At 38.4% G+C, this 25,492-nt stretch overlaps 1 protein-coding gene across 2 annotated transcripts in view; it reads left to right on the plus strand.

Annotated features, from left to right (window-relative positions):
* The first annotated feature begins 16,155 nt into the window (after window positions 1-16,155).
* Window positions 16,156-25,492, plus strand: part of LOC115225616 (zinc finger protein 135-like) — a 30,761-nt gene continuing 21,424 nt past the window's right edge. Inside the window, exons 1-3 of one of the 2 annotated variants that reach the window (XM_036514706.1) lie at window positions 16,156-16,485; window positions 16,906-16,959; window positions 17,044-17,251. In XM_036514706.1, the coding sequence (XP_036370599.1) occupies window positions 16,395-16,485; window positions 16,906-16,959; window positions 17,044-17,251 (353 nt within the window). In that variant the 5' untranslated portion in view covers window positions 16,156-16,394. Of the gene's footprint in view, window positions 16,806-16,905; window positions 16,960-17,043; window positions 17,252-25,492 lie in introns of both variants that reach the window. The other variant, XM_036514704.1, reaches the window with a different exon arrangement.

Below are 25,492 nucleotides of genomic sequence, written 5' to 3' on the forward strand. Positions count from 1 at the left end.
TTCTGAAAGAATAGAAAAAAATAATATAAGACATCAAGTATGTTTAAAAGGCAGATATTCAAAAGCACAAATTTACGACATTTCTCTTTTCATAAATTGTAGAAGAATTCTTTAACTGAACTATTAAATTTATCCAATTTCTGCATTACCAAAATGTTTATATCATCGAGTAGACACATCTATTATAATACCAACTCCTGGAATATAAAGTCTGTCATAGAAAACACTTCCACACACACCAATATACATATAAATGACACTAGATTTCTGATGTTTTCATTGAAGTCTTGTATCTTTATTTGCTAAAACAGACATCGCTCTTTCTCTACCTTCATCATCATCGTTTAACATCTGCTTTCCACGCTGGCATGGTTTGTGAGGTTTGACTGAGGACTGGCAAGCCATGAGGCTGAACAAGGTTTCAATCTTATCAGGCAAGATTTCTACAGCTGGATGCTGTTTGAGCATGTAGCAGTTGCCTTTTATGTGCCACGGAGCCAGTCAGGTAGCATTGGCATCGACCATGCTTGAATGGTGCTTTGTATGTGCCACCGGCATGGGTCCAAGTCAGGCATCACTAGCATCAATCATGCTCGAATGGTACTTTTTACATGCCACCTGCATGGGAGCCATATATACAAATACATATATATATATATATAGGGCTATTAGACAAAAGAAACAGGCTTGGAAGGACTGGAAGAACGGTGGTAGCAGGGAAGTGTATCAGACTGCCAGAAGGGAAGCTAGGAGGCAGGTGTATTTAGCCAGAGGGGAAGCAGATAAGAAAAAATTTGCCAATGTTCTGCACCGTGAGGATGAAAGACTTGAGGTATTTCGTGTTGCAAGAGTGTGTGAGAGAGAATCGTGACATGGCAGGAGAGAAATGTGTTTGCAACGATGACGGTTCACTTGCGCTAAATGAAGATGCAAAGAGAGAGGTTTGGAGACGCCAGTATGAAAGGTTGCCGAATGAGGAAAATGAATGGGATAAAGAGAGTCTGCCGAATGTCGACCCAACAGAGGGACCAGCAATCCGAGTTGACAGTTCCTTAGTAGTTAAGGCAATTACAAGCATGAAAACAGGAAAAGCCCCAGGCCCATCAGGAATTACTGCAGAGATGCTCAAAATATCTGGTAGTGTCGGCTATAGCCTAGTCACCCGTAGAGTTAACCGGGTGATACACAAAGGAGTCATACCCAATGACTGGTGTAGCAGCATAATAGTCAACTGCTACAAAGGTAAAGGTGACGCCCAGGATACAAATAACTACAGGGGTATCAAGCTGCTGGATCAGGTAATGAAGGTTACGGAGAGGGTTATAGCCCAACTAATTAGAGAGAGAGTTAGCTTAGATGAGATGCAGTTTGGGTTCGTGCCAGGGAAAAGTACTACTGATGCTATATTCCTGGTAAGACAGCTGCAGGAGAAATACCTAGCCAAAGATAAGCCCCTGTACCTGGCTTTTGTTGACATGGAGAAAGCCTTCGACAGTGTCCCCCGATCCCTTATCTGGTGGTCAATGAGGAAACTAGGGATAGATGAATGGTTAGTGAGAGCTGTGCGAGCCATGTACAGAGACGCTGTTAGTAAGGTGAGGGTTGGCAACGAGTACAGTGAAGAATTCCGGGTAGAGGTTGGGGTCCACCAAGGTTCAGTCCTCAGTCCCCTCCTATTTATCATAGTCCTTCAGGCAATAACGGAGGAATTCAAGACAGGATGCCCCTGGGAGCTCCTCTATGCTGATGACCTTGCTCTAATTGCTGAGTCACTATCAGAACTGGAGGAGAAGTTTCAGGTGTGGAAGCAAGGTTTAGAATCAAAAGGCCTTAGAATCAACCTAGCCAAAACCAAAGTCCTAATAAGTAGGAAGATAAACCAATCACAAACGCCTTCAGGTAGATGGCCCTGCTCGATCTGTAAAAAAGGTGTAGGTAGAAACTCCATAAGGTGCACCAAGTGTAAGCTATGGACACATAAGAGGTGCACCAATGTCAAAGGAAGGCTAACTAGGAAAATAGTTTTTGTCTGTGGCAGATGCTCAGGAGCAATAAACACTGAAAATGTGCAGAGACCAACGTCTACCATGTTCCAGGGAGAAAAACTAGAAGTAGTTGATAGCTTCCGCTACCTAGGTGACCAAGTCAGTAGCGGGGGTGGGTGTGCTGGGCGAAGTTTAGAGAGCTCTTACCCCTGCTGGTGACAAAAGGCCTCTCGCTCAGAGTAAAAGGCAGACTGTATGATGCATGTGTACTTACAGCCATGCTACATGGTAGTGAAACATGGCTGTGACTGCTGAGGATATGCGTAAGCTCGCTAGAAATGAAGCCAGTATGCTCCGATGGATGTGTAATGTCAGTGTTCATAATCGACAGAGTGTAAGTACCTTGAGAGAAAAGTTGGACCTAAGAAGCATCACTTGCGGTGTGCAAGAGAGACGTTTGAGCTGGTATGGTCATGTGACGAGAATGGCTGAAGATAGTTGTGTGCAAAAGTGCCACACCCTAGCAGTTGAGGGAACCTATGTAAGAGATAGACCCAGGAAAACCTGGGACGAGGTGGTGAAGCACGACCTTCGAACTTTAGGCCTCACCAAGGAAATGACTAGAGACCGAGACCTATGGAAGTATGCTGTGCGTGAGAAGACCCGGCAAGACTAGTGAGACCATAACCCGTGGCCTCTACCTGGTATGTAGCCAGTCGACTTATACATACCTCTCCTTCTTGGGACACAAAACTCCGCTTGTGAAGACCCGTTGTGGCAAGTGAAAATCAAAATCAAAACAAATCAAATATCAGAAAGCAGATCCAAAATCGAAGTCGATCAACATCAATGAAAATTGCGGCTGTGATACCAGTGCCGGTGACAAGTAAGCGAACCATCCGATCGTGGCCGTTGCCAGCGCCGCCCCGACTGGCCTCCGTGCCGGTGGCACATAAAAGCACCATCTGTTCATGGCCATTGCCAGCCTCGACTGACCCACCCGTGCCGGTGGCACGTAAAAGCTCCATCCGTTTGTGGCAGTTGCCAGTCTCGACTGGCCCCCGTGCCAGTGGCACGTAAAAAAAACATCCGTCCGTGACCGTTTCCCAGCTCCGTCTGGCACCTGTGCGGGTGGCACGTAAAAAGCACCCACTACACTCACAGAGTGGTTGGCGTTTGGAAGGGCATCCAGCCGTAGAAACACTGCCAGATCAGACTGGAGTCTTCCCAGACCCCAGTTGAACCGTCCAACCCATGCTAGCATGGAAAGCGGACGCTAAATGATGATGATATATATACGGTTAGCTCAACGTTAATATTTTGGTGAGCATAAAAGATGAATAAATGTCAGTAAATAATATTGATGTCTCACTTACAGCATCAAAATTCTTAGTGGGGAATTTTTAATGTAGGAAAAATTATTGGTTGATGTGGAGAATGAAAGCCAGATTCCTCCAAAGAGTTTGGCGCGTCCTGAAGAAAGCAATGTGCTGTTGAAATGGCCGCTACGTTCACCTGAGCTGACACCTTGCCGTTTCTTTCTGGGGGATGGCCTAGTCTATGTCTCCCCTCTTCCTGCAAGCCCAGAGGAACTTAAGCAGAGAATTATTACCATACTGGTCGTGAGATGTGCGAAAAATAACAGCTAAATAGCTCATAAATCACAGTTGATAGTTTTCTTTTTTGGTTGCATGACCAAACGAATTCTCGTACGCAAAAATTTCTGAAAATTCCCCCAAATAAAAATATGTGACGAGGGATTATATTAGGTGCTTAAAGCAGCACTCCACACACACAAAAATTAAATAAATTAGAAAAACCTATTAATTCTAACTTTTAATGATGCAGAAGAACCACCGGAAATAAAGACTTCTTACGTCTCAAATAAAAGCCGTTCCATTTTCTCTCGATACGATATTTACTTTTCGTTTCAGTATTTCAAGTGCACACTCGTATTTTTATACATTCCCCATTTCTTACTAATTACATCGTAATTTTCCCGCATTTAACGAAATCGTCGAATTTACACGTTAGAAAGAAAGATAAATGTTATCTAAACAAGGGATTGATCCGACGTTTTTACAAATAATTTAGAAAATAACCAAAAGTGCAACGAAATGTCTAAAGGAAAACGACAACACAATGAAAGTATTAAAATGACAGCCTTTCGTATAATTTCGTCTTAGTGAGATTTTTTTTTCTTTTAACTTTCTCAACACATCGAAACAAATAAATGTACATAATACGACACATATATAATAGAAATGTTTAAATAAATACTTACATAGTAATAGATATGGAGAGAAAGAGTGAAGGAGGAAGATGTGAGAACTGGAGTCAGAGTGGACAACGACAGCTTCAAGAGAATTTCTAGATTTCTACAACAAACGTTAATTAATATTTTTCAGGTCCACGTAATCGTAAATGCTGTATCTGTTTGTTTAGACAGTTAATTACCAATCATTTGTATATATTTGATTGGGTTTTCCTCTTAAATATCAGTCGTAAAGTGGAACTGATCAAACAATCAAGGTGCGTGAGAAACAGGAGCAAGAATTAAAGGGAATTACGAAGCGTTAACAAGGGGAACTAACTCCATATTTCTTTATTATGATTATACAATCGTTACATAGAAGGACAAATACAGGACATACATGCAAAAAACAGTTAAGAGGTTCGATTAAAAATTTTCCATAACATTTGGATTATTCATTATAAAAATTCGTCTGTAAATTGTCCTTTACATGACCAATAGAATATTATAACATTACATAAACTTTCGATCTTACCGAAGTTTTAAACCCGGCAATTTATAAGGCCCCGCAGCTTTTGTTTCCTCTCCTCCCTCCATAGTTAAGCTGGGTTTCTGACACCCACCTTTTTTTCCACTTCCTTCCATCTTTTCTCATACACACCCCGTGGTAAGATCCTCTTTTCCAGCCCCATTTTGCTCTTCAGATGATATCTGAAGTAAGTGAGCAAGCCGGGGCCCGAGACAAAGGATCCTATCGCGACTCCTTCCATTCTTGTTCGCCACATGCATTCTTTTACTACTGCAACCGTGCAGTGAAAACATGCCTCACCTTCCTTCGAGAGTCCAGTTGGCGGTATCATCTAATCATAGACTCAGCCGACAGCTGTACTCGTCCCAGATGCGATAACACGTGTTCTGCGTAACTTATCAAGTCGGACAACTTCCGACAGTGTACAAAAGCGTGCTGGACGGTTTCATCGTCCAACTCGCACCTTGGACACGTCGGTGGCACTGAAATTCCGTGCCGCGATAACTTCTCGCGAACAGGTAAAGCATTCCTATAGCACTGCCAGGCCAGGGATCTTTGGAAATTATCCAAGTACCCCGTCCTGAAAGTCTTTTTAAACAGGTTGGTAAGCTGGTCTTCGTCAAACCCCAGAGCCCCTCCTAGGACGTCGTCGTTCTTTGCCTCTACCAGCCTTCTATAAAACCGAGGTGGTATTTCCGCAGCCGGCCTTGCCCGCCTTGTGGATCAGCGTGAGTGCCTGTCGGCACTCCTTTTGCCATAAAGTCAGTTTCCATCTTTTGATGCGACCGGGTTTAAAATTCACTAAGGAGGCCGGTCTCGGGCAAAAATTCCCCTGCCAGCGGACTCCACACCTTATCACCCTCCAGGTGGTGCCAGAGATGCTTCAGCCTCAACGCATGTCTGCGCATCATCAACCAAGGCATTCCTAACCCACCCTTTAACGGTTCCTGGCAGCAAACGGAGCGTCTCACAAGTGGCTTTCCTCCCTTCCACAAAAAGCGGAAAAGGATTCGCTCCAACTTGCTAAGCCATGAATCGGGGCAAGGGACAACGGTCAGGCGGTAAGTGATTACAGATGCAATGAACATCTGTACCACCTCCACCCTTCCTTTCAAGGACAGAAACCTTCCGGACCAGGTCCGTACTATGGCCTCCACCTTGCTCGTCACCTCACTCCAGTTCCTCTCCGTTTGGGAGTCTGGCCCAAACCAAACTCCTAGCAACTTAACAGGGCCATCCGTCCAGTGTCCCACGACACTGGACGATATCGACTTGCTCCTCCAGGTGCCGAGGCGCAAGCCAACCGACTTGTCCTTGTTAACCTTTGCTCCTGCCACCGCCTCTTCCACACAAGGTAGCTGGGCCTCATTGGACACGATGAGGGTGACGTCATCCGCATAAGCAGTAACCGTCCTCCCACCTCCGATCTCATCCGAGTTACTTCCCAGCCTCTCCAACTTTCGCAGCAATGGCTCAAGAGCCAACACGTACAAAAGTGGTGACAAGGGGCACCCTTGACGAACTGAACATTCGATCGAAAACGGTTCCATTAGGTAACCGTTTATCTGGACGGTGGACTTGATGCCGCTATACATAGCGGAGATCCACCCGCGAAATTCAGGGCCCAGTCCAGCCGCTTCGAGGACCGTCGCCAGGTACTCATGGTCTACCCTATCGAACGCTTTACTTTGGTCTAAATGGACCATTACCCCGCCCTTGCCGGTTAATTTACCCACCCTATCTAAGGTGTAGCGTATAAGGTGAAAATTGTCCTGGATCGACCTGCCTGGAATTGCACATGTCTGTGCTCTCCCTACAAGTTTCTCCACGACAACCGTCAACCTTTTTGCCAACACCTTGGCCAAAATCTTTAGCTCTACATTAAGTAGAGTTATGGGCCTGTAGTTACTAATGTTATCCCCCTTGCTCGGGTCTTTCTGGATTAGCGTCACCACTCCCCGGCTTACGGAACTGGGAATTCTCCCATTCTGCTGCCAGTTCGTGTAGACGCCTGCCAATATTCCCCCGAACAAGTCCGGCATACTTTGGTAAAACTCGTAGGGCAGACCATCCAACCCCGGCGCATCCGGCCAGTATCCCCTCTATCTCCGCGGGAGTGATCGCTTCTTCACAGCACTCCACCTCACGCCCCGAGAGCCGCGGTCCGCCGGCCAGGAAGTCCTTTAAGGTCCTCCCCCGCTCCGGCGCCACACCACCCCCGAACACGCGGGCGAAATGCTGGTGAAGAAACTTTTGCATCTCCTCCTGTCCATAGATCTTTTGTCCCTGTTCGTCAGTTAAAGACTTGATTGAGGCTTTGTTACCTCTCTGACTCTCCACTCGACGGGCCCATCCGGAGTTCCAGCGTCTGTCCCTTCCAGCGTACCTCCTCTTTCCTTCTCATCTGCAGAATCGAAATTTCCCGCTCTACATTGTGCAGGACCGCCGCTGCTACCCACATTATATCATACCACTCGGTATGTCCTCTAACCAGCAGTTTGCTGTTCTTTTTCCCATATACGAGGGTAGCAGCATGATATCATCATTTTTCAGGGTCAATGATGACACCTCTCTTGCTACCTCAGCCGAGTCAAAATGTGCTTCAACAGTAGCGCTGCGAGCACCTCGAACGACATGGCGAATTTTGTCCCACACCGGGGACAAGCACTTTTCGACCATTTCGTTTCTGACGTCCATAATTTTCTTTTCTTTGTAGCTATACACTTTGTATATAACTGTTTTTTCCTTTATTTCTTGTACCTTCGCTTGCGGCGGTACAAGTTTGATTTCGTTTCCTTCCATTTTCACCAAGTTCCTAAATTCGAACAGTTGTTCGATCTTGAATTCAACGTCCATCATGGTTCCGCCTACCGCGGCCGAAAAAGACTGTTTTGTTACTTCAGTGTCCTTTAATTCACCTTTTCCCATTGCGGGAAAATCATTCTTCGACGCCAAGTCGAAATCCATTTCTCAAAAATGTTTCAAAAATTACCTCGAAGGTAATAACAATTTTAAACACAGAATTTTCTGCCCCGTAGGGCGAAAATTACCGTTACACAACGGGCACTGTTCAATTAACAATTGACACAAACAACGATGAACAAAAAATCGAACTCTCTCAACAAAAGGCAGCAAATTTCTCAAAACGCAGATGAAAGGGGTACAACCAAATTAGGAATAGTTTTGACAAGGGGAACTAACTCTAGACTTTAAATAATTTCGGCTCTACTTTATATTTTATTTATTTTTATTTTATTTAGTTTCAGCTCACAAGCTGTGGCCATGCTGGGGCACCGCCATTTATATATAATTCATATTTTTTTAAAGCGTTTCTTTGAAAATTCTTCCTCATAAATCACAATTATTGTCGGTACCACTTACACAAAGATGGCACCGACATTTTATGCACAATTTTATACACGCAGCTCTCATAAGATAAATATTCACTCTTATTTTTCCATTTTGACCATAAACAGATGAAATTACATTTTGAAATTGAAATGCTCAAATTTTTCTTCTAGAAAACAAAAATTGTATAGTAAAATATAGGAGTCACAATTTCATGTGAGTAAAAAATTAAAGGAACATGGTATACACTGAAAACCGTATCATTGGTAACTTATAAGCCAAGGTGATGGGTCAGAGCCAATACACATTTCAATTTGTAGGTGATACAAAAATTTATTTCAATGAAAGGACAAAACCGTTTTCACTATGCACTCACCACCATATCTGTCTGTGTGTATTATTTTTGTGGGAGGTTTGGATAATATTTTTTGCAGAGTAATTACAAATCACATAAGGACAATAGAGAAAAGTTTGATATTATTTATTCAGCATTACATGTGTTTCATTTCCTAATAGGAATTACAAACATTTACACGTAGAGAAAACATGTAACAGATTTCCTATAAGAAATTCTTCAGACATACACATGTATCTGTGCGTGTTCCTTTGCCTAGATATTATGTGATGTTCGTTAAAGGGCCATCATGACCGTCATACTTGTGCAGTTGTTCACTTCTAGCCTTCTGCATAAAATATGTCTCACCAGAGAAAATATTTCCTTGCTTGGAAACTGGTGAGGATTGGTCACAAGAAAGGGACCCAGATGTAGAAAATCTCCATCAATGAATTCCATCCGATCCACAGAAGCAAGAATAGGAGAATTTTAAATGATGAGGATCATCATCATCGTGGTTCCTCTTCTGTATCAATGCCTTTACATTTCAATAATTGATCACTTTCATAGATTGATTTAGCATGAATAGCTTAGGTTACAGTTATATCTTTCATATTAATAGGACTGTGTACAAACAATTCACCATTTTGAAAGAATGATTCAGGTTTAACATCACAGTGATATGTTTTCCTTCCTCTGTCAATAATGGATAATTTCAAATTCTCGTACGCAAAAATTTCTGAAAATTCCCCAAAATAAAAATATGGGACGAGGGATTATATTAGGTGCTTAAAGCAGCACTCCACACACATAAAAATTAAATAAATTAGAAAAATATATTAATTCTAACTTTTAATGATGTAGAAGAACCACCAGAAATAAAGACTTCCCATTTCTCAAATAGAAGCCGTTCCATTTCCTCTCGTTACGATATTTGCTTTTCGTTTCAGTATTTCAAGTGCACACTCGTATTTTTATACATTCCCCATTTCTTATAAAGACAAGAGACTTGTTCAGAGTTAATTCTTCCTAATTTTCTTCCTCCGTATGCATGTGTATTGCTTGCTCAGTTCAACTTTACAACTGATATTTAAGAGAAAATCTAATTAAATAGACACGTGATTGGTAATTAAGTGTCTAAAGAAATAGATGCCGCATTTTTTTTATTATGTTGACCTGTTAAATATTAATATTCTTCGTAAAAATTCTCTTGAAGCTGTCACTGTCCACTCTAACTTTTCACTCATTCAACATATTCTCATATTTTCATCGTTGACTCTCTCTGAATATATATTACTATGTAAGTATATTTCTATTGTATATGTATCATATTACGTACGTCTGTTTGTTTCGATGTGTTGAGTAAGTTACAAGAAAGAATCTCACTAAACAAAGACGAAATAGCGGAGGTAAAGGGCATGGACCGCACCTACCTTTCCCTAATTTTTTTGCGATGGAAACCCACTTTTTCAACTTCGGTGAGGCTGTTCTTTCAATACTTTCGTTGTGTTCTCCTTTACATTCAGATATTTCATTGCATCTTTCCTTGTTAACGTCAGATGGATACCTTGTGTAGATAACTTTTCTCCTTCTTCCTCACATGTAAATTCCGCGGGAAAATTACGATGTAATTTCTAAGACATGCGGAATGTACAAAAATACGAGTGTGCACTTGAAATACTGAAACGAAAAGTAAATATTGTATACAGAAGAAATGGAACGGATTTTATTTAAAACCTAGGAAGTCTTTATTTCCGAAGGTTCTTCTCCATCATTACAACTTACAATTAATATCTATTTTTCAAAGGAATCTTTCTTTAAGCACCCAATGTAACCGCTTATCACATATTTTTATTTTGGGGGAATTTTCAGAAAATTTCTGCTGTATATGCAAGGTTTCAAACGGTTATGAAACCAACAAAGAAGGGAAAAAACCGATTGAAGAGCAATTTAGCTGTTATTTATCGCGCACCCCACGACCACCTGATACCTTTCGAGTTTCTTTCTCACTCTTACATGCTAATATTTTTCGATATCTTTATTCACATAAACACATTCAATAGTCCGTTGTTGGGATTTAAGGCATTATATATGAATTGCACTCTGTATTTTAATGTTATTTTCAATTAATTACCTAAGTTATCCTTTTCTCTCTTCGTAATACATATATATTTAAATTCAAATTACGATGAACGTAAACAAACAAACGAAGTTTGCTTTAGAAGCTTTTGAGATGTCTTAGGAAGTTCAAGAAATGATTTTAAATTCTCAAAGGCAGGATATTGCTAATAATATAGCCTGAACAGGATAAGCTACCCCTATTTTGCAGAAAAGTGTTGGCGGCCGGCTATGAGACTCGAACTCACACCTCCGTGATTATGCATCATTTGCCCCCATTGAGAAGGATTGTCACCAATTTCCTTCTCCACCTCAACCAATAATTTTTCCTACATGAAAAATTCCCCACAAAACATTTTGATGCTGTTAGTCATCCATACTGATTATTTGCTGACTTTTATTCATGTTTCATGTAACACAGAATATTGACATTAAGCATCCTGTATGTATGTATTTATAAATGTACGGAAAGAGGCAGGGGAGGTGTGATATCTCTTTTACGACACATGACTGAGATGAAAACATCAGATATCTAGTGTTACTGACATGTATATTGGTGTGTGTCTATGACAGACTTAATGTCCAGGAGATGTTATTATACTACATGTGTCTACACCCTGATATAAACCTATTGAAAATAGAGTGATAGGATAAATTTAATAGTTCAGATAAAGAATTACTTCTAAAATCTTTGAAAACAGAATTGTCGTAAATTTGCACTTTTGAATATCTGCCTTTTAAACATACTTGATGTCTTATATTATTTTTACTATTCTTTCAGAAAATCACACGAAATTGGCTAAAGAGTATTTTTTGCTTTTAAAGAATCATCAATATGTATCATGTTTGAAAGACTTTGCAAAGATATTCTACAAACGTATAATCCTGCTTCTATAAAATGTTGCTGAATTACAGTAAAATATTTCCTCTGAGAGAGAAAGCATTTCTTCACTTCTGTGTCTGAAATATGCAAGAGTTAATTTTCTCTTTTAAATATACTTTGATAGATTTCCAAAGAGTATTTGCAACATTTTTAAATATTGGCAATGATCACGTTCAGAAGAAATATAAGAGAAGTGATATTTGTTTGGAATAAACTATTAAAGCAAAAAGAAGCAAAATATCCATAAATTTTGGTGAGAGGAAAAATATTTTTGAAAACTTGTTGATCTGTACAACTTGAAGGTTCAGGTTTATTTTTCTTGAAGAAATATTGGAGGCATAAGGAAAATCATCATATGACTGTGGCATGTAGAAAATGTCATTTTTAGAAAAACGTAAATCCAGTAAACACCAACAAATTCATACAATTCAAGAACCATATCGCTGTGATATCTGTGGTAAATCATTGTCTGACAGGAATAACCTAATTCAACACAAACGTACTCATACAGGTGAGAAACCATATCACTGTGATATCTGTGGTAAATCATTCACTGTTGGCAGTAGCTTAATGAAACACAAACGTATTCATACTGGAGAGAAACCATATCACTGTGATATCTGTGGTAAATCATTGTCTAACAGGAGTGACTTAATTCAACACAAACGTACTCATACAGGGGAGAAACCATATACCTGTGATATCTGTGGTAAATCATTCTCTTTTGGCAGAAACTTAACTCGACACAAACGTGTTCATACAGGGGAGAAACCATATTCCTGTGATATCTGTGGTACATCATTCTATCAAAGCGGTATCTTAACTCGACACAAACTCATTCATACAGGGAAAAACCATATCACTGTGATATCTGTGGTAAATCATTTCCTGATGGTTGTAACTTAGCTTCTCACAAGTGTATTCATACAGGTGAGGAACCGTATCACTGATATCTGCGGAAAATCATTCTCATAAAATCATCACTTAATTAAACACAAGTGCATTCGTTATGCAAAGGATCCATAGCACAGTGACATTTGTTGTATGACATTCCGTCAGAAGGTCAAGCTTGGACCTTATAAAGAACTCTACACATGATAGAAACTATATGAATGTGACATCTATAGTAAATCTTTGACATGAAATTATCCATTATTGAATCAAAAGAGCATTGACAGAGGAAGGAAAACATATCACTGTGATGTTAAACCTAAATCATTCTTTCAAAATGGTGAATTGTTTGTACACAGTCCTATTAATATGAAAGATATAACTGTAACCTAAGCTATTTGTGCTAAATCAATCTACGAAAATGATCAATTATTGAAATGTAAATGCATTGATACAGAAGAGGAACCACGATGATGATGATCCTCATCATTTAAAATTCTCCTATTCATGCTTCTGTCGATCAGATGGGATTCATTGATGGAGATTTTCTACATCTGGGTACCTTTCTTGTGACCAATCCTCACCTGTTTCCAAGCAAGGAAATATTTTCCCTGGTGAGACTTATTTTACGCAGAGGACTGGAAGTGAACAACTGCACAAGTATGACGGTCATGATGGCCCTTTACGAACATCACATAATATCTGGACAAGGGTCCACACACATGTATGTTCAAAGATTTTCTTAAAGGAAATCCTTTACATTTTCTCTCTACATGTAAATGTTTGTAATTCCTATTAGGAAATGAAACACATGTAATGCTGAATAAATAATATCAAACTCTTCTCCATTGTCCTGATGTGTTTTTTTCTAAGGTCAAAAGAAAATCGCTTCCACCTCACCCCACCCCATGTTTTGGACCCATAAAAGGGTTTTGTAGCATATTATGAGGTCAGGGTAGTTGATTCCACACAAAAAATCTAACATTTTTTTTTTTTTCTGAGTGAAAATCATGCGGGAGTTAATATAGAAATTTACCATAATGTTATTTAGCCTCAAATCAAACCTGATACAGCAAACGTATCATCAAAGACATCCCAGCCTTCAGCAAACTGTCTTTTGAGGGATAATCTAGGACATTACGTACAATGGGCATGTGATTTAGATAGGGGTATACTTTGGCTGCTGTTTTTAGCATATCGAGCGACCAGGCAGAGGCTCTCTCATAGGTTCGATTGCGTGATGGAATTTTTTAACACATATAGGATCTTTTCGGTTTGAACGGCAGTTTTTTTAACATAATTTCTAGGTAACTAAAAAATTTTAAACTTCGTATACTGGTAGAATGTGTTTATAAAACATCTTTTTCTCTTGGCTTTATTGAGAAAATTCTATACTTTGTAAGATATTTGTTGTTTTTTCTGCAATTTCAACCAATCAATGACGTCCATTGAGGTAAGAAAAAAATTCCTGTGCCGTATGAATATGTCCCTCGTTTAAGAAACAGATTGGGTTTATTTACATTTGTGAAGAAAAAGATGCCCTTTCCCCCAACCCTAACCCTAAAACAGATTGAAATGCAATAGATCGATACTAGGGTCATAATTATGGGTGACAATTTTATATGACACCGCTAGAGTAGAAAGACAAGACTTAGTTCCCCTTGTTCAGAGTTAATTCTTCCTAATTTTGTTGCTCCGTATGCATGTGTATTGCTTGCTCAGTTCCCCTTTACAACTGATATTTAAGAGAAAATCTAATTAAATAGACACGTGATTGGTAATTAATTGTCTAAAGAAACAGATGCAGCATTTTTTTTATTCTGTTGACCCTTTAAATATTAATATTCGTCGTAAAAATTCTCTTGAAGCTGTTACTGTCCACTCTAACTTTTCACTCATTCAACATATTCTCATATTTTCATCGTTGACTCTCTCTGAATATATATTACTATGTAAGTATATTTCTATTGTATGTGTATCATATTACGTACGTCTGTTTGTTTCGATGTGTTGAGTAAGTTACAAGAAAGAATCTCACTAAACAAAGACGAAATAGCGGAGGTAAAGGGCATGGACCGCACCTACCTTTCGCTAATTTTTTTGCGATGGAAACCCACTTTTTCAACTTCGGAGAGGCTGTTCTTTCAATACTTTCGTTGTGTTCTCCTTTACATTCAGATATTTCATTGCATCTTTCCTTATTTCCTATATTATTTGTTAACGTCCGATGGATACCTTGTGTAGGTAACTTTTCTCTTTCTTCGTCACGTGTAAATTCCGCGGGAAAATTACGATGTAATTTGTAAGACATGCGGAATGTATAAAAATACGAGTGTGCACTTGAAATACTGAAACGAAAAGTAAATTTTGTATACAGAAGAAATGGAATGGATTTTATTTAAAACCTAGGAAGTCTTTATTTCCGAAGGTTCTTCTCCATCATTACAAATTACAATTAATATCTATTTTTCAAAGGAATCTTTCTTTAAGCACCCAATGTAACCGCTTATCACATTTTTATTTTGGGGGAATTTTCAGAAAATTTCTGCGTATTTCTGCTGTACATGCAAGGATTCAAACGGTTATGAAACCAACAAAGAAGGGGAAAAACCGATTGAAGAGCAGTTTAGCTGTTATTTATCGCGCACCCCACGACCACCTGATACCTTCCGAGTTTCTTTCTCACTCTTACGTGCTAATGTTTTTCAATATCTTTTTTCACATAAAAACATTGAATGGTCCGTTGTTGAGATTTAAGGCATTATATATGAATTGCACTTTTTGTTTTTATGCTATTTTCAATTAATTGCCTAAGTTATCCTTTTCTCTCATCGTAATACATATATATTTAAATTCAAATTACGATGGACGTAAACAAACAAACGAAGTTTGCTTTAGAAGCTTTTGAGATGTCTTAGGAAGTTTAAGAAATGATTTTAAATTCTCAAAGGCAGGATATTGCTAATGATATAGCCTGAACAGGATAAGCTACCCCTATTTTGCAGAAAAGTGTTGGCGGCCGGCTATGAGACTCGAACTCACACCTCCGTGATTACGCATCATTTGCCCCCATTGAGAAGGATTGTCACCAATTTCCTTCTCCACCTCAACCAATAATTTTTCCTACGTCAAAAATTCCCCACAAAACATTTTGATGCTGTTAGTCATCCATACTGATTATTTGCTGACTTTTATTCATGTTTCATGTAACACAGAATATTGACATTAAGCTGCCTGTATGTATGTATTTATATATTTATAAATGTACGGAAAGAGGCAGAGGAGGTGTGATATCTCTTTTACGACACATGACTGAGATGAAAACATCAGATATCTAGTGTTATTGACATGTATATTGGTATGTGTCTATGACAGACTTAATGTCCAGGAGATGTTATTATACTACATGTGTCTACACCCTGATATAAACCTATTGAAAATAGAGAGATAGGATGAATTTAATAGTTCAGATAAAGAATTACTTCTACAATTTATGAAAACAGAAATGTCGTAAATTTGTACTTTTGAATATCTGCCTTTTAAACATACTTGATGTCTTATATTATTTTTTCTATTCTTTCAGGAAATCACATGAAATTGGCTAAAAAGTATTTTTTGCTTTTAAAGAATCATCAATATGTATCATGTTTGAAAGACTCTGCAAAGATATTCTACAAACGTATAATCCTGCTTCTATAAAACATTGCTGAATTACAGTAAAATATTTCCTCTGAGGGAGAAAGCATTTCTTTACTTCTGTGTCTGAAATGTGCAAGAGATAATTTTCTCTTTTAAATATACTTTGATAGATTTCCAAACAGTATTTGCAACATTTTTAAATATTGGCATTGATCACGTTTACAAGAAATACAAGAGAAGCGATATTTGTTTGGAATAAACTATAAAAGCAAAAAGAAGAAAAATATCCATATATTTTGGTGAGAGAAGAAATATTATTAAAAAGTTGTTGATCTGTACAACTTGAAGGATCGATTTTATTTGTTCTTGAAGAAATATCGGAGGAATATGGACAATCATCATATGACTGTGGCATGTACAAAATGTCATTTTTAGAAAAACGTAAATCCAGTAAACACCAAGAAATTCATACAAGTCAAGAACCATATCGCTGTGATATCTGTGGTAAATCATTGTCTGACAGGAATAGCTTAACCCGACACAAACGTACTCATACAGGTGAGAAACCATATCACTGTGATATCTGTGGTAAATCATTCTCTGTTGGCTGTAGCTTAACGAAACACAAACGTATTCATACAGGGGAGAAACCACACCACTGTGATATCTGTGGTAAATCATTCTCTGATGGAAGTAGCTTAATTAAACATAAACGTCTTCATACAGGGGAGAAACCATATTCCTGTGATATCTGTGGTAAATCATTCTCTGATGGAAGTAGCTTAATTAAACACAAACGTCTTCATACAGGGGAGAAACCATATTCCTGTGATATCTGTGGTAAATCATTCTCTGATGGAAGTAGCTTAATTAAACACAAACGTCTTCATACAGGGGAGAAACCATATTCCTGCGATATCTGTGGTAAATCATTCTCTGTTCGCAGTAACTTAACTCGACATACACGTATTCATACAGGTGAGGACCCATATCACTGTGATATCTGTGGTAAATCATTCTATCAAAGCGGTAACTTAACTACACACAAACGTATTCATTCAGGGGAGAAACCATATCACTGTGATATCTGTGGTAAATCATTCTCACGTACTCATAGCTTAGATATTCACAAGCATATCCATACAGGAGATAAAAACTACCACTGTGATATCTGTGGTAAATCATTCTCAAAGGGCAGCAGCTTAACTACACACAAATTAATTCATACAGGGGAGAAACCATATCACTGTGATATCTGTGGTAAATCATTTCCTGATGGTTGTAACTTAGCTTCTCACAAGTGTATTCATACAGGTGAGGAACCGTATCACTGATATCTGCGGAAAATCATTCTTATAAAATCATCACTTAATTAAACACAAGTGCATTCGTTATGCAAAGGATCCATACCACAGTGACATTTGTTGTATGACATTCCGTCAGAAGGTCAAGCTTGGACCTTATAAAGAACTCTACACATGATAGAAACTATATGAATGTAACATCGATAGTAAATCTTTGACATGAAATCATCCATAATTGAATCAAAAGAGCATTGACAGAGGAAGGAAAACATATCACTGTGATGTTAAACCTGAATCATTCTTTCAAAATGGTGAATTGTTTGTATACAGTCCTATTAATATGAAAGATATAACTGTAACCTAAGCTATTTGTGCTAAATCAATCTACGAAAATGGATCAATTATTGAAATGTAAATGCATTGATACAGAAGAGGAACCACGATGATGATGATCCTCATCATTTAACATTCTCCTATTCATGCTTCTGTCGATCAGATGGAATTCATTGATGGAGATTTTCTACTTCTGGGTACCTTTCTCATGACCAATCCTCACCTGTTTCCAAGCAAGGAATTATTTTCCCTGGTGAGACATATTTTACACAGAGGACTGGAAGTGAACAACTGCACAAGTATGACGGTCATGATGGCCCTTTACGAACATCACATAATATCTGGACAAGGGTCCACACTCATGTATGTTCAAAGATTTTCTTAAAGGAAATCCTTTACATTTTTTCTCTACGTGTGAATGTTTGTAATTCCTATTAGGAAATGAAACACATGTAATGCTGAATAAATAATATCAAACTCTTCTCCATTGTCCTAATGTGTTTTTTTCTAAGGTAAAAAAAAATGGCTTCCACCTCACCCCACCCTGTCTTTTGGACCCTTAAAAGGGTTTTGTAGCATATTATGAGGTCAGGGTAGTTGATTCCTCGCAAAAAATCTAACATTTTGATTTTTTTCTTAGTGAAAATCATGCGGGAGTTAATATAGAAATTTACCATAATGTTATTTAGCCTCAAATCAAACCTGATACAGCAAACGTATCATCAAAGACATTCCAGCCTTCAGCAAACTGTCTTTTGAGGGTTAATGTAGGACATTACGTACAATGGGCATGTGATTTAGATAGGGGGATACTTTGGCTGCCATTATTGGCATGTCGAGCTACCAGGCAGAGGCTCTCTCATTGGTTCGATTGCGTGATGAGATTTTTTAACACATATAGGATCTTTTCGGTTTGAACGGCAGTTTTTTTAACATAATTTCTAGGTAACTAAAAAATTTTAAACTTCGTATACTGGTAGAATGTGTTTATAAAACATCTTTTTCTCTTGGCTTGATTGAGAAAATTCTACAGTTTGTATGATATTTGTTGTTTTTTCTTCAATTTCTGCAATTTCAACCAATCAATGACGTCCATTGAGGTAAAAAAAAACATTCTCTGCTGTATGAATATGTCCCTCGTTTAAGAAACAGATTGGGTTTAGTTACATTTGTGAAGAAAAAGATGCCCTTTCCCCCAACCATAAACCTAAAATAGATTGAAATGCAATAGATCGATACTAGGGTCATAATTATGGTTGACAATTTCATATGACACCGCTAGAGTAGAAAGACAAGACTTAGTTCCCCTTGTTCAGAGTCAATTCTTCCTAATTTTGTTGCTCCGTATGCATGTGTATTGCTTGATCAGTTCCACTTTACAACTGATATTGAAGAGAAAATCTAATTAAATATACACGTGATTGGTAATTAAGTGTCTAAAGAAATAGATGCAGCATTTTTTTTATTATGTTGACCTGTTAAATATTAATATTCGTCGTAAAAATTCTCTTGAAGCTGTCACTGTCCACTCTAACTTTTCACTCATTCAACATATTCTCATATTTTCATCGTTGACTCTCTCTGAATATATATTACTATGTAAGTATATTTCTATTGTATATGTATCATATTACGTACGTCTGTTTGTTTCGATGTGTTGAGTAAGTTACAAGAAAGAATCTCACTAAACAAAGACGAAATAGCGGAGGTAAAGGGCATGGACCGCACCTACCTTTCCCTAATTTTTTTGCGATGGAAACCCACTTTTTCAACTTCGGTGAGGCTGTTCTTTCAATACTTTCGTTGTGTTCTCCTTTACATTCAGATATTTCATTGCATCTTTCCTTATTTCCTATATTATTTGTTAACGTCAGATGGATACCTTGTGTAGATAACTTTTCTCCTTCTTCCTCACATGTAAATTCCGCGGGAAAATTACGATGTAATTTCTAAGACATGTGGAATGTATAAAAATACGAGTGTGCACTTGAAATACTGAAACGAAAAGTAAATATTGTATACAGAAGAAATGGAACGGATTTTATTTAAAACCTAGGAAGTCTTTATTTCCGGAGGTTCTTCTCCATCATTACAACTTACAATTTATATCTATTTTTCAAAGGAATCTTTCTTTAAGCACCCAATGTAACCGATTATCACATTTTTATTTTGGGGGAATTTTCAGAAAATTTCTGCGTATTTCTGCTGTACATGCAAGGATTGAAACGTTTATGAAACCAACTAAGAAGGGAAAAAACCGATTGAAGAGCAATTTAGCTGTTATTTATCGCGCACCCCACGACCACCTGATACCTTCGGAGTTTCTTTCTCACTCTTACGTGCTAATGTTTTTCGATATCTTTTTTCACATAAACACATTCCATGGTCCGTTGTTCGGATTTAAGGCATTATATATGAATTGCACTCTGTATTTTTTATGCTATTTTCAATTAATTACCTAAGTTATCCTTTTCTCTCTTCGTAATAAATATATATTTAAATTCAAATTACGATGAACGTAAACAAACAAACGAAGTTTGCTTTAGAAGCTTTGAGATGTCTTAGGAAGTTAAAGAAGTGATTTTAAATTCTCAAAGGCAGGATATTGCTAATAATATAGCCTGAACAGGATAAGCTACCGGCTAAGTGTTGGCGACCGGCTATGCGATTCGAACTCACACCTCCGTGATTACGCGTCGCAGTATTTTTCACTCACCACAATAAACAATATTTCGTTACGAAGTAAGAAGGAAGGGAAACATTAATTGTAACGTGTAAGAGTTTAAAAGTAAAGAAGAAAACGAGAATAATTTAATGTTAAAACTACATCATTTGCCCCCATTGAGAAGGATTGTCACCAATTTCCTTCTCCACCTCAACCAATAATTTTTCCTACGTGATAAATTCCCCACAAAAGATTTTGATGCTGTTAGTCATCCACGACCGCTTTGTTCAAAGCCTCCCTGGACCTCAAGTGGCCTGAACTCTTTACATGAACACCATCCTGTATTTAACTCCATGTCCCCCTACATGGCCTTGCTATTTGCTTTTGAGCCAAATTAACTAACTAACTAACATTTACTGACTGTTATTCATGTTTCATGTAACACAGAATATTGACATTAAGCTTCCTGTATGTATGTATTTATAAATGTACGGCAAGAGGCAGAGGAGGTGTGATATCTCTTTTACGACACATGACTGAGATGAAAACATCAGATATCTAGTGTCATTGACATGTATATTGGTGTGTGTCTAGGACAGACGCAATGTCCAGGAGGTGTTATTACGATAGATGTCTGTGATATAAACCTCTTGAAAACAGAGAGATGGTATAAATATAATAGTTCAGATAAAGAATTACTTCTAAAATCTTTGAAAACAGAAATGTCGTAAATTTGCACTTTTGAATATCTGCCTTTTAAACATACTTGATGTCTTATATTATTTTTTCTATTCTTATTTTTTCTAGTCCTTTATCTATACAATAAAGGACTCAAAATAGCTGTTATGTGGTAGCAGGGCATGCAAGAAATAGCGGCCGAATCCTTCTTTTTCTGAGGAAAGGAGCCGTTTACGTATAATTTCAATGTCACATACATTGAAAGCATGGAAAATAACCCAGAAAAAAAACAAAAGAAGACTCTGTTGGTGGGGAAACTCCAAGGTCCCCCACCACCCCTCCCCCTTTCTTTTTCGGAAGAATGTGGCGGGTGGTGGGTTTGGACTGAGCATCTTTGAATGCACTCAAAAGAACGTGTGGAAAAAATTATTTCACACCAAATTATGGGTCCTTTATGAAAAAGAAAGGACGGGTCATTCGAAGCTTTCTGTCCCCTGTAAAGAACCAGGTCATCCTCGCAATTTCGGCTAATTAATCTTGAGATTGCTCCAATCTGGCCAGCCCCAAGGAAAAAGTAAGCTAAGAGCATCAGATTCCTTGGAAGAAAGCATGGAATGTATACGAAAATAAGGACGGAAAAACAGACAATGTTACACAAATATAAATACAAAATACAATAAAAATATTAATAATAACAACAGGTGTCTTTCGACTGGGGACGAATTGAATTCAGCTGGTGTGTGTGTGGAAATGAAGCGTTACGGCAGAGATTTCACAAACACACGGAAGAATATCGATGTTGCACTGACCGTGGTCAGACGCAAAAAGAGGGTTAGCCGTCTGGCCTATCTGTCACGTGGGAAGAGAAGAGAGAGAAAAAGAGGAACAAAAGAATTAAGGAGGGGAAAGAGAAGAGAGAGAGTTGTAGAAGCATATGAACAGAAGAATTAAGGAGGGGCATATATATATATATATATATATACACACATATTGTTATGAAAGTCTTTTCCTTGGGAAGTAAAATAGTGGATTCCATTTGGGGCATATAGATTTGAACCTGAAAACAGCATTTTCCCACAGAAAAACAGTAGTTGACAACAGTGACACTCCACACATACCCTCTGCCAAGCCAATTTCTGTTTTCCTATTTGACCCCTAATCTCTTCTATACCACCAAAAGTCAAAATTAAATGAAGAGCTACCTACATCAGTTTCCCCATTGTTCTCGGCAATATGCCTCTCTTTCTCGCTATATTGCACTTATAAAATACTAGAATTTCGTAAAGCAAAAGCCAGTTGGTGAAATGAGATGACCAGAGACAGCCATGATACATACAACTTTCACCAGCTCATCTTTCTCTAGCAAAGGCACAGGAGTGGTTGTGCGGTAAGTAGCTTGCTTACCAACCACATGGTTCTGGGTTCAGTCCCACTGCGTGGAATCTTGGGCAAGCGTCTTCTATAGCCCCGGGCCAACCAAAGCCTTGTGAGTGGATTTGGTAGTTGGAAACTGAAGGAAGCCTGTCGTATATATGAATATATATATATATATGTATATATATATATTATATAATATATATATATATATATTATACAAAATGAGAAAACGGAGAAATATATCTAAATCAATCATCAACCATCAGATAATACCCAATCAATACTTTATTAAACCATTACACAATAGCAATGATATTATACATTAATATAGTACAAATATAACAAGACATAGAAATAGAAATACATTACATTTACATTGTAGCTGACAGCTGTTTCGGCCGTGAAGACAGGTATGTCCCATTTAACCTATTAGCCATATAAAGCAGGTATAAATGAGACATTAACAAGAATATCTCACGGCCTCTTCAGAGAATTTAATGCAAGTATGAAAAAAATTTACATATAAATATAAATATGTGTGCATACACACTCATATATGTATGTATGTATGTGTGTTTGTCCCGGTAGCATTGCATGCTGGTGTGTTTACGTCCCCGGCACTTAGGGGTTCGGCAAAAGTGACCGATAGAGTAAGTACTGGGCTTACAATTAATAAGTCCCGGAGTCGATTTGCTCGACTAAAGGCGGTGCTCTAGCATGGCCGCAGTCAAATGACTGAAACAAGTAAAAGAATAAAAGAGTATATATATATAAATATAATATAGATATATAAATATATATATATGTATATATATATAATTATAATATATATATATATATATGTGAATAATTAAAAACTTCCATATTTGCAGCCAAACAGAAAAGATTCGGCAGGATTGGTAATAATGACAATAATAATAATTTATGAGACAGAATTATCAAAGAAACATCTTTCACAAAATAGCAAATCTATAAAGTAGAGCCGCAATTCTTTAAAGACCGGAGTTAGTTCCCTAACGTTTGACGTCGGTGAAAAAGAACAAAAAGTGTTGTGGAGTTTTGAACTTCGGTTGATGCGGTTTCGCGTCGCACTGGTTCTGCGCGTTGCACTGTTTCTGTTTGGGCGGCCGTTTTCGGTCTGAGGAGATTATGAGCCGCCTCTCCCTAACTGGTGAGATGGCCGGGAGGAATTTATTTGAAAGTTTGCCGGAATTGTCAACATCTGAGGAGGAGTTGGAAGAAGCAGTGGCAAAAATGGACAGGAAGCTGGAAAGTACCTACGCAGGAATAATGAGGAAGTCGATAGAAAAAGAGGTGGACCTGGCTAAACTACCAGGCTTCCAGAATTTTATGAAGGAGGAGGAAAACGACGAAGTCGAGCTGTCACCTCCAGCAAAGCGGGGCGAGTGGTTCAATCTTGGAACCATAAAATATGGAGTGTGCGTGAATGGGGGAAGAAGGATGGAAGTAGTCAATGTGGAAGTTATTGAAGAGGCATTGAAACAGACTGGAGAGGAAATTGTTTACCTGACTGGAGGAATGGAGTGTGGAACGGTAACGGTGCAGTATAGAAGTGAGAACGTCGCCAAAAAAATAGCAGCCAAGGTGGTGAAGACCGAGAAAATATACTTACTGCCCTCGTATCTAAATAGAAGGACCACAAGAATTAGGGTGGAGGGAATACCTCCACACCTAGCGGGTGAATACATAACGGCAGCGGTGATTAAGGGAAACGAGGAAAAGGTGGACATCCTCCACGCCACGATGAAGTGCGAAGGCGTGAGAGGTGCTACCTTGGACATGAATATGCAGACGGAGGCGGAAGCAGTGGAAGGGCTGACAGATACTGTAGGAACGGGGAACATTATTATGAGAGTGTGGGTGGAGGGCAGGGCGCCCAGGTGCTATAAGTGTGGCCTGAGGGGTCACATAAGAGCCTACTGCCCTCTCCCTCCAAAGGAAAAGGAAATCGTTACGGAACCCCAAAAGAAGGAAGACACTAAAGAAAAGGAGAACCAAACAGAAAGGGAAGCAACTGAAGGGGAGGAGATCCAGCAAGAGTGGGAAGAAGGGATAAAAAAAGGAAAAGAAAGAAAAAAGAAAACAGTACGAAACCCTAACCAACCCCAACACCACACGTACCCTCTGAATCCCATCCCTCCCCTGCAAACAGCGATTCCACCCACTCCCCGCCTACAAGAAAAACAAAAACAAATGCAGACACACAGAACGAACAAAGTCCCAGGACCTATTTTTTGTATGTTGCGAGGAGGAGGGACACCCAGAACTCGAAAAGGATGGTACATAAAGACTTATGGCGCGAACATGAAGATGGTAGTTACGCGGTTGTGAAATATGAATTTATGGAGACATTGGCGAGGAGGTGTGAGGAAGAGGGTATAAAATGGATGACAGTGCCGATGCAGGGTGAAATGATAGAGATGTATGAAAGGAAAACGAAGAGTGTGATAGAAAAACTAGGAATTGTAATTGGAAATGGGTGATAAAGGACAGGTAAGTGATGCTGGCGGATGGGGCCGAGAGCGTCGCTTTCATATTATCATTTTTTCATTAGGCCTTTAGCATTCAGATTATTCTGTCAAATGTAAAGCTTATGTATTCACACCATGTAAAATTAATCTTGTATCATTTCATGACTTTAAGATTTCAATGATGTGATTGTTTATTTTTCAAAAAACACAATAAGGTAACTATGAATGACCATATCTGACTAGTTTGAACATAAAATAGGTAGAATATTTTGGCCGGTTTAAACACTAAAGAGTTGATAATTCATTGTTCATAAATTTAATTATAATGTTCTATGTCCCCAATGTTTTGTAATGTCCCCTCTTCTGGTGGGTAATTAAGAAATTGGAGTTAGTTCTCGTTGTTCATTATCAAAACTCTTCCTCATTAAGTGTATTTCTTGCTCCTGTTTCTCACGCACCTTGATTGTTTGATCAGTTCCACTTTACGACTGATATTTAAGAGAAAATCCAATCAAATATATACAAATGATTGGTAATTAACTGTCTAAACAAACAGATACAGCATTTAAGATTATGTGGACCTGAAAAATATTAATTAACGTTTGTTGTAGAAATCTAGAAATTCTCTTGAAGCTGTCGTTGTCCACTCTGACTCCAGTTCT

The sequence above is a fragment of the Octopus sinensis genome, linkage group LG28 (assembly GCF_006345805.1).
Source record: "Octopus sinensis linkage group LG28, ASM634580v1, whole genome shotgun sequence".
NCBI classification, from domain to species: domain Eukaryota; kingdom Metazoa; phylum Mollusca; class Cephalopoda; order Octopoda; family Octopodidae; genus Octopus; species Octopus sinensis.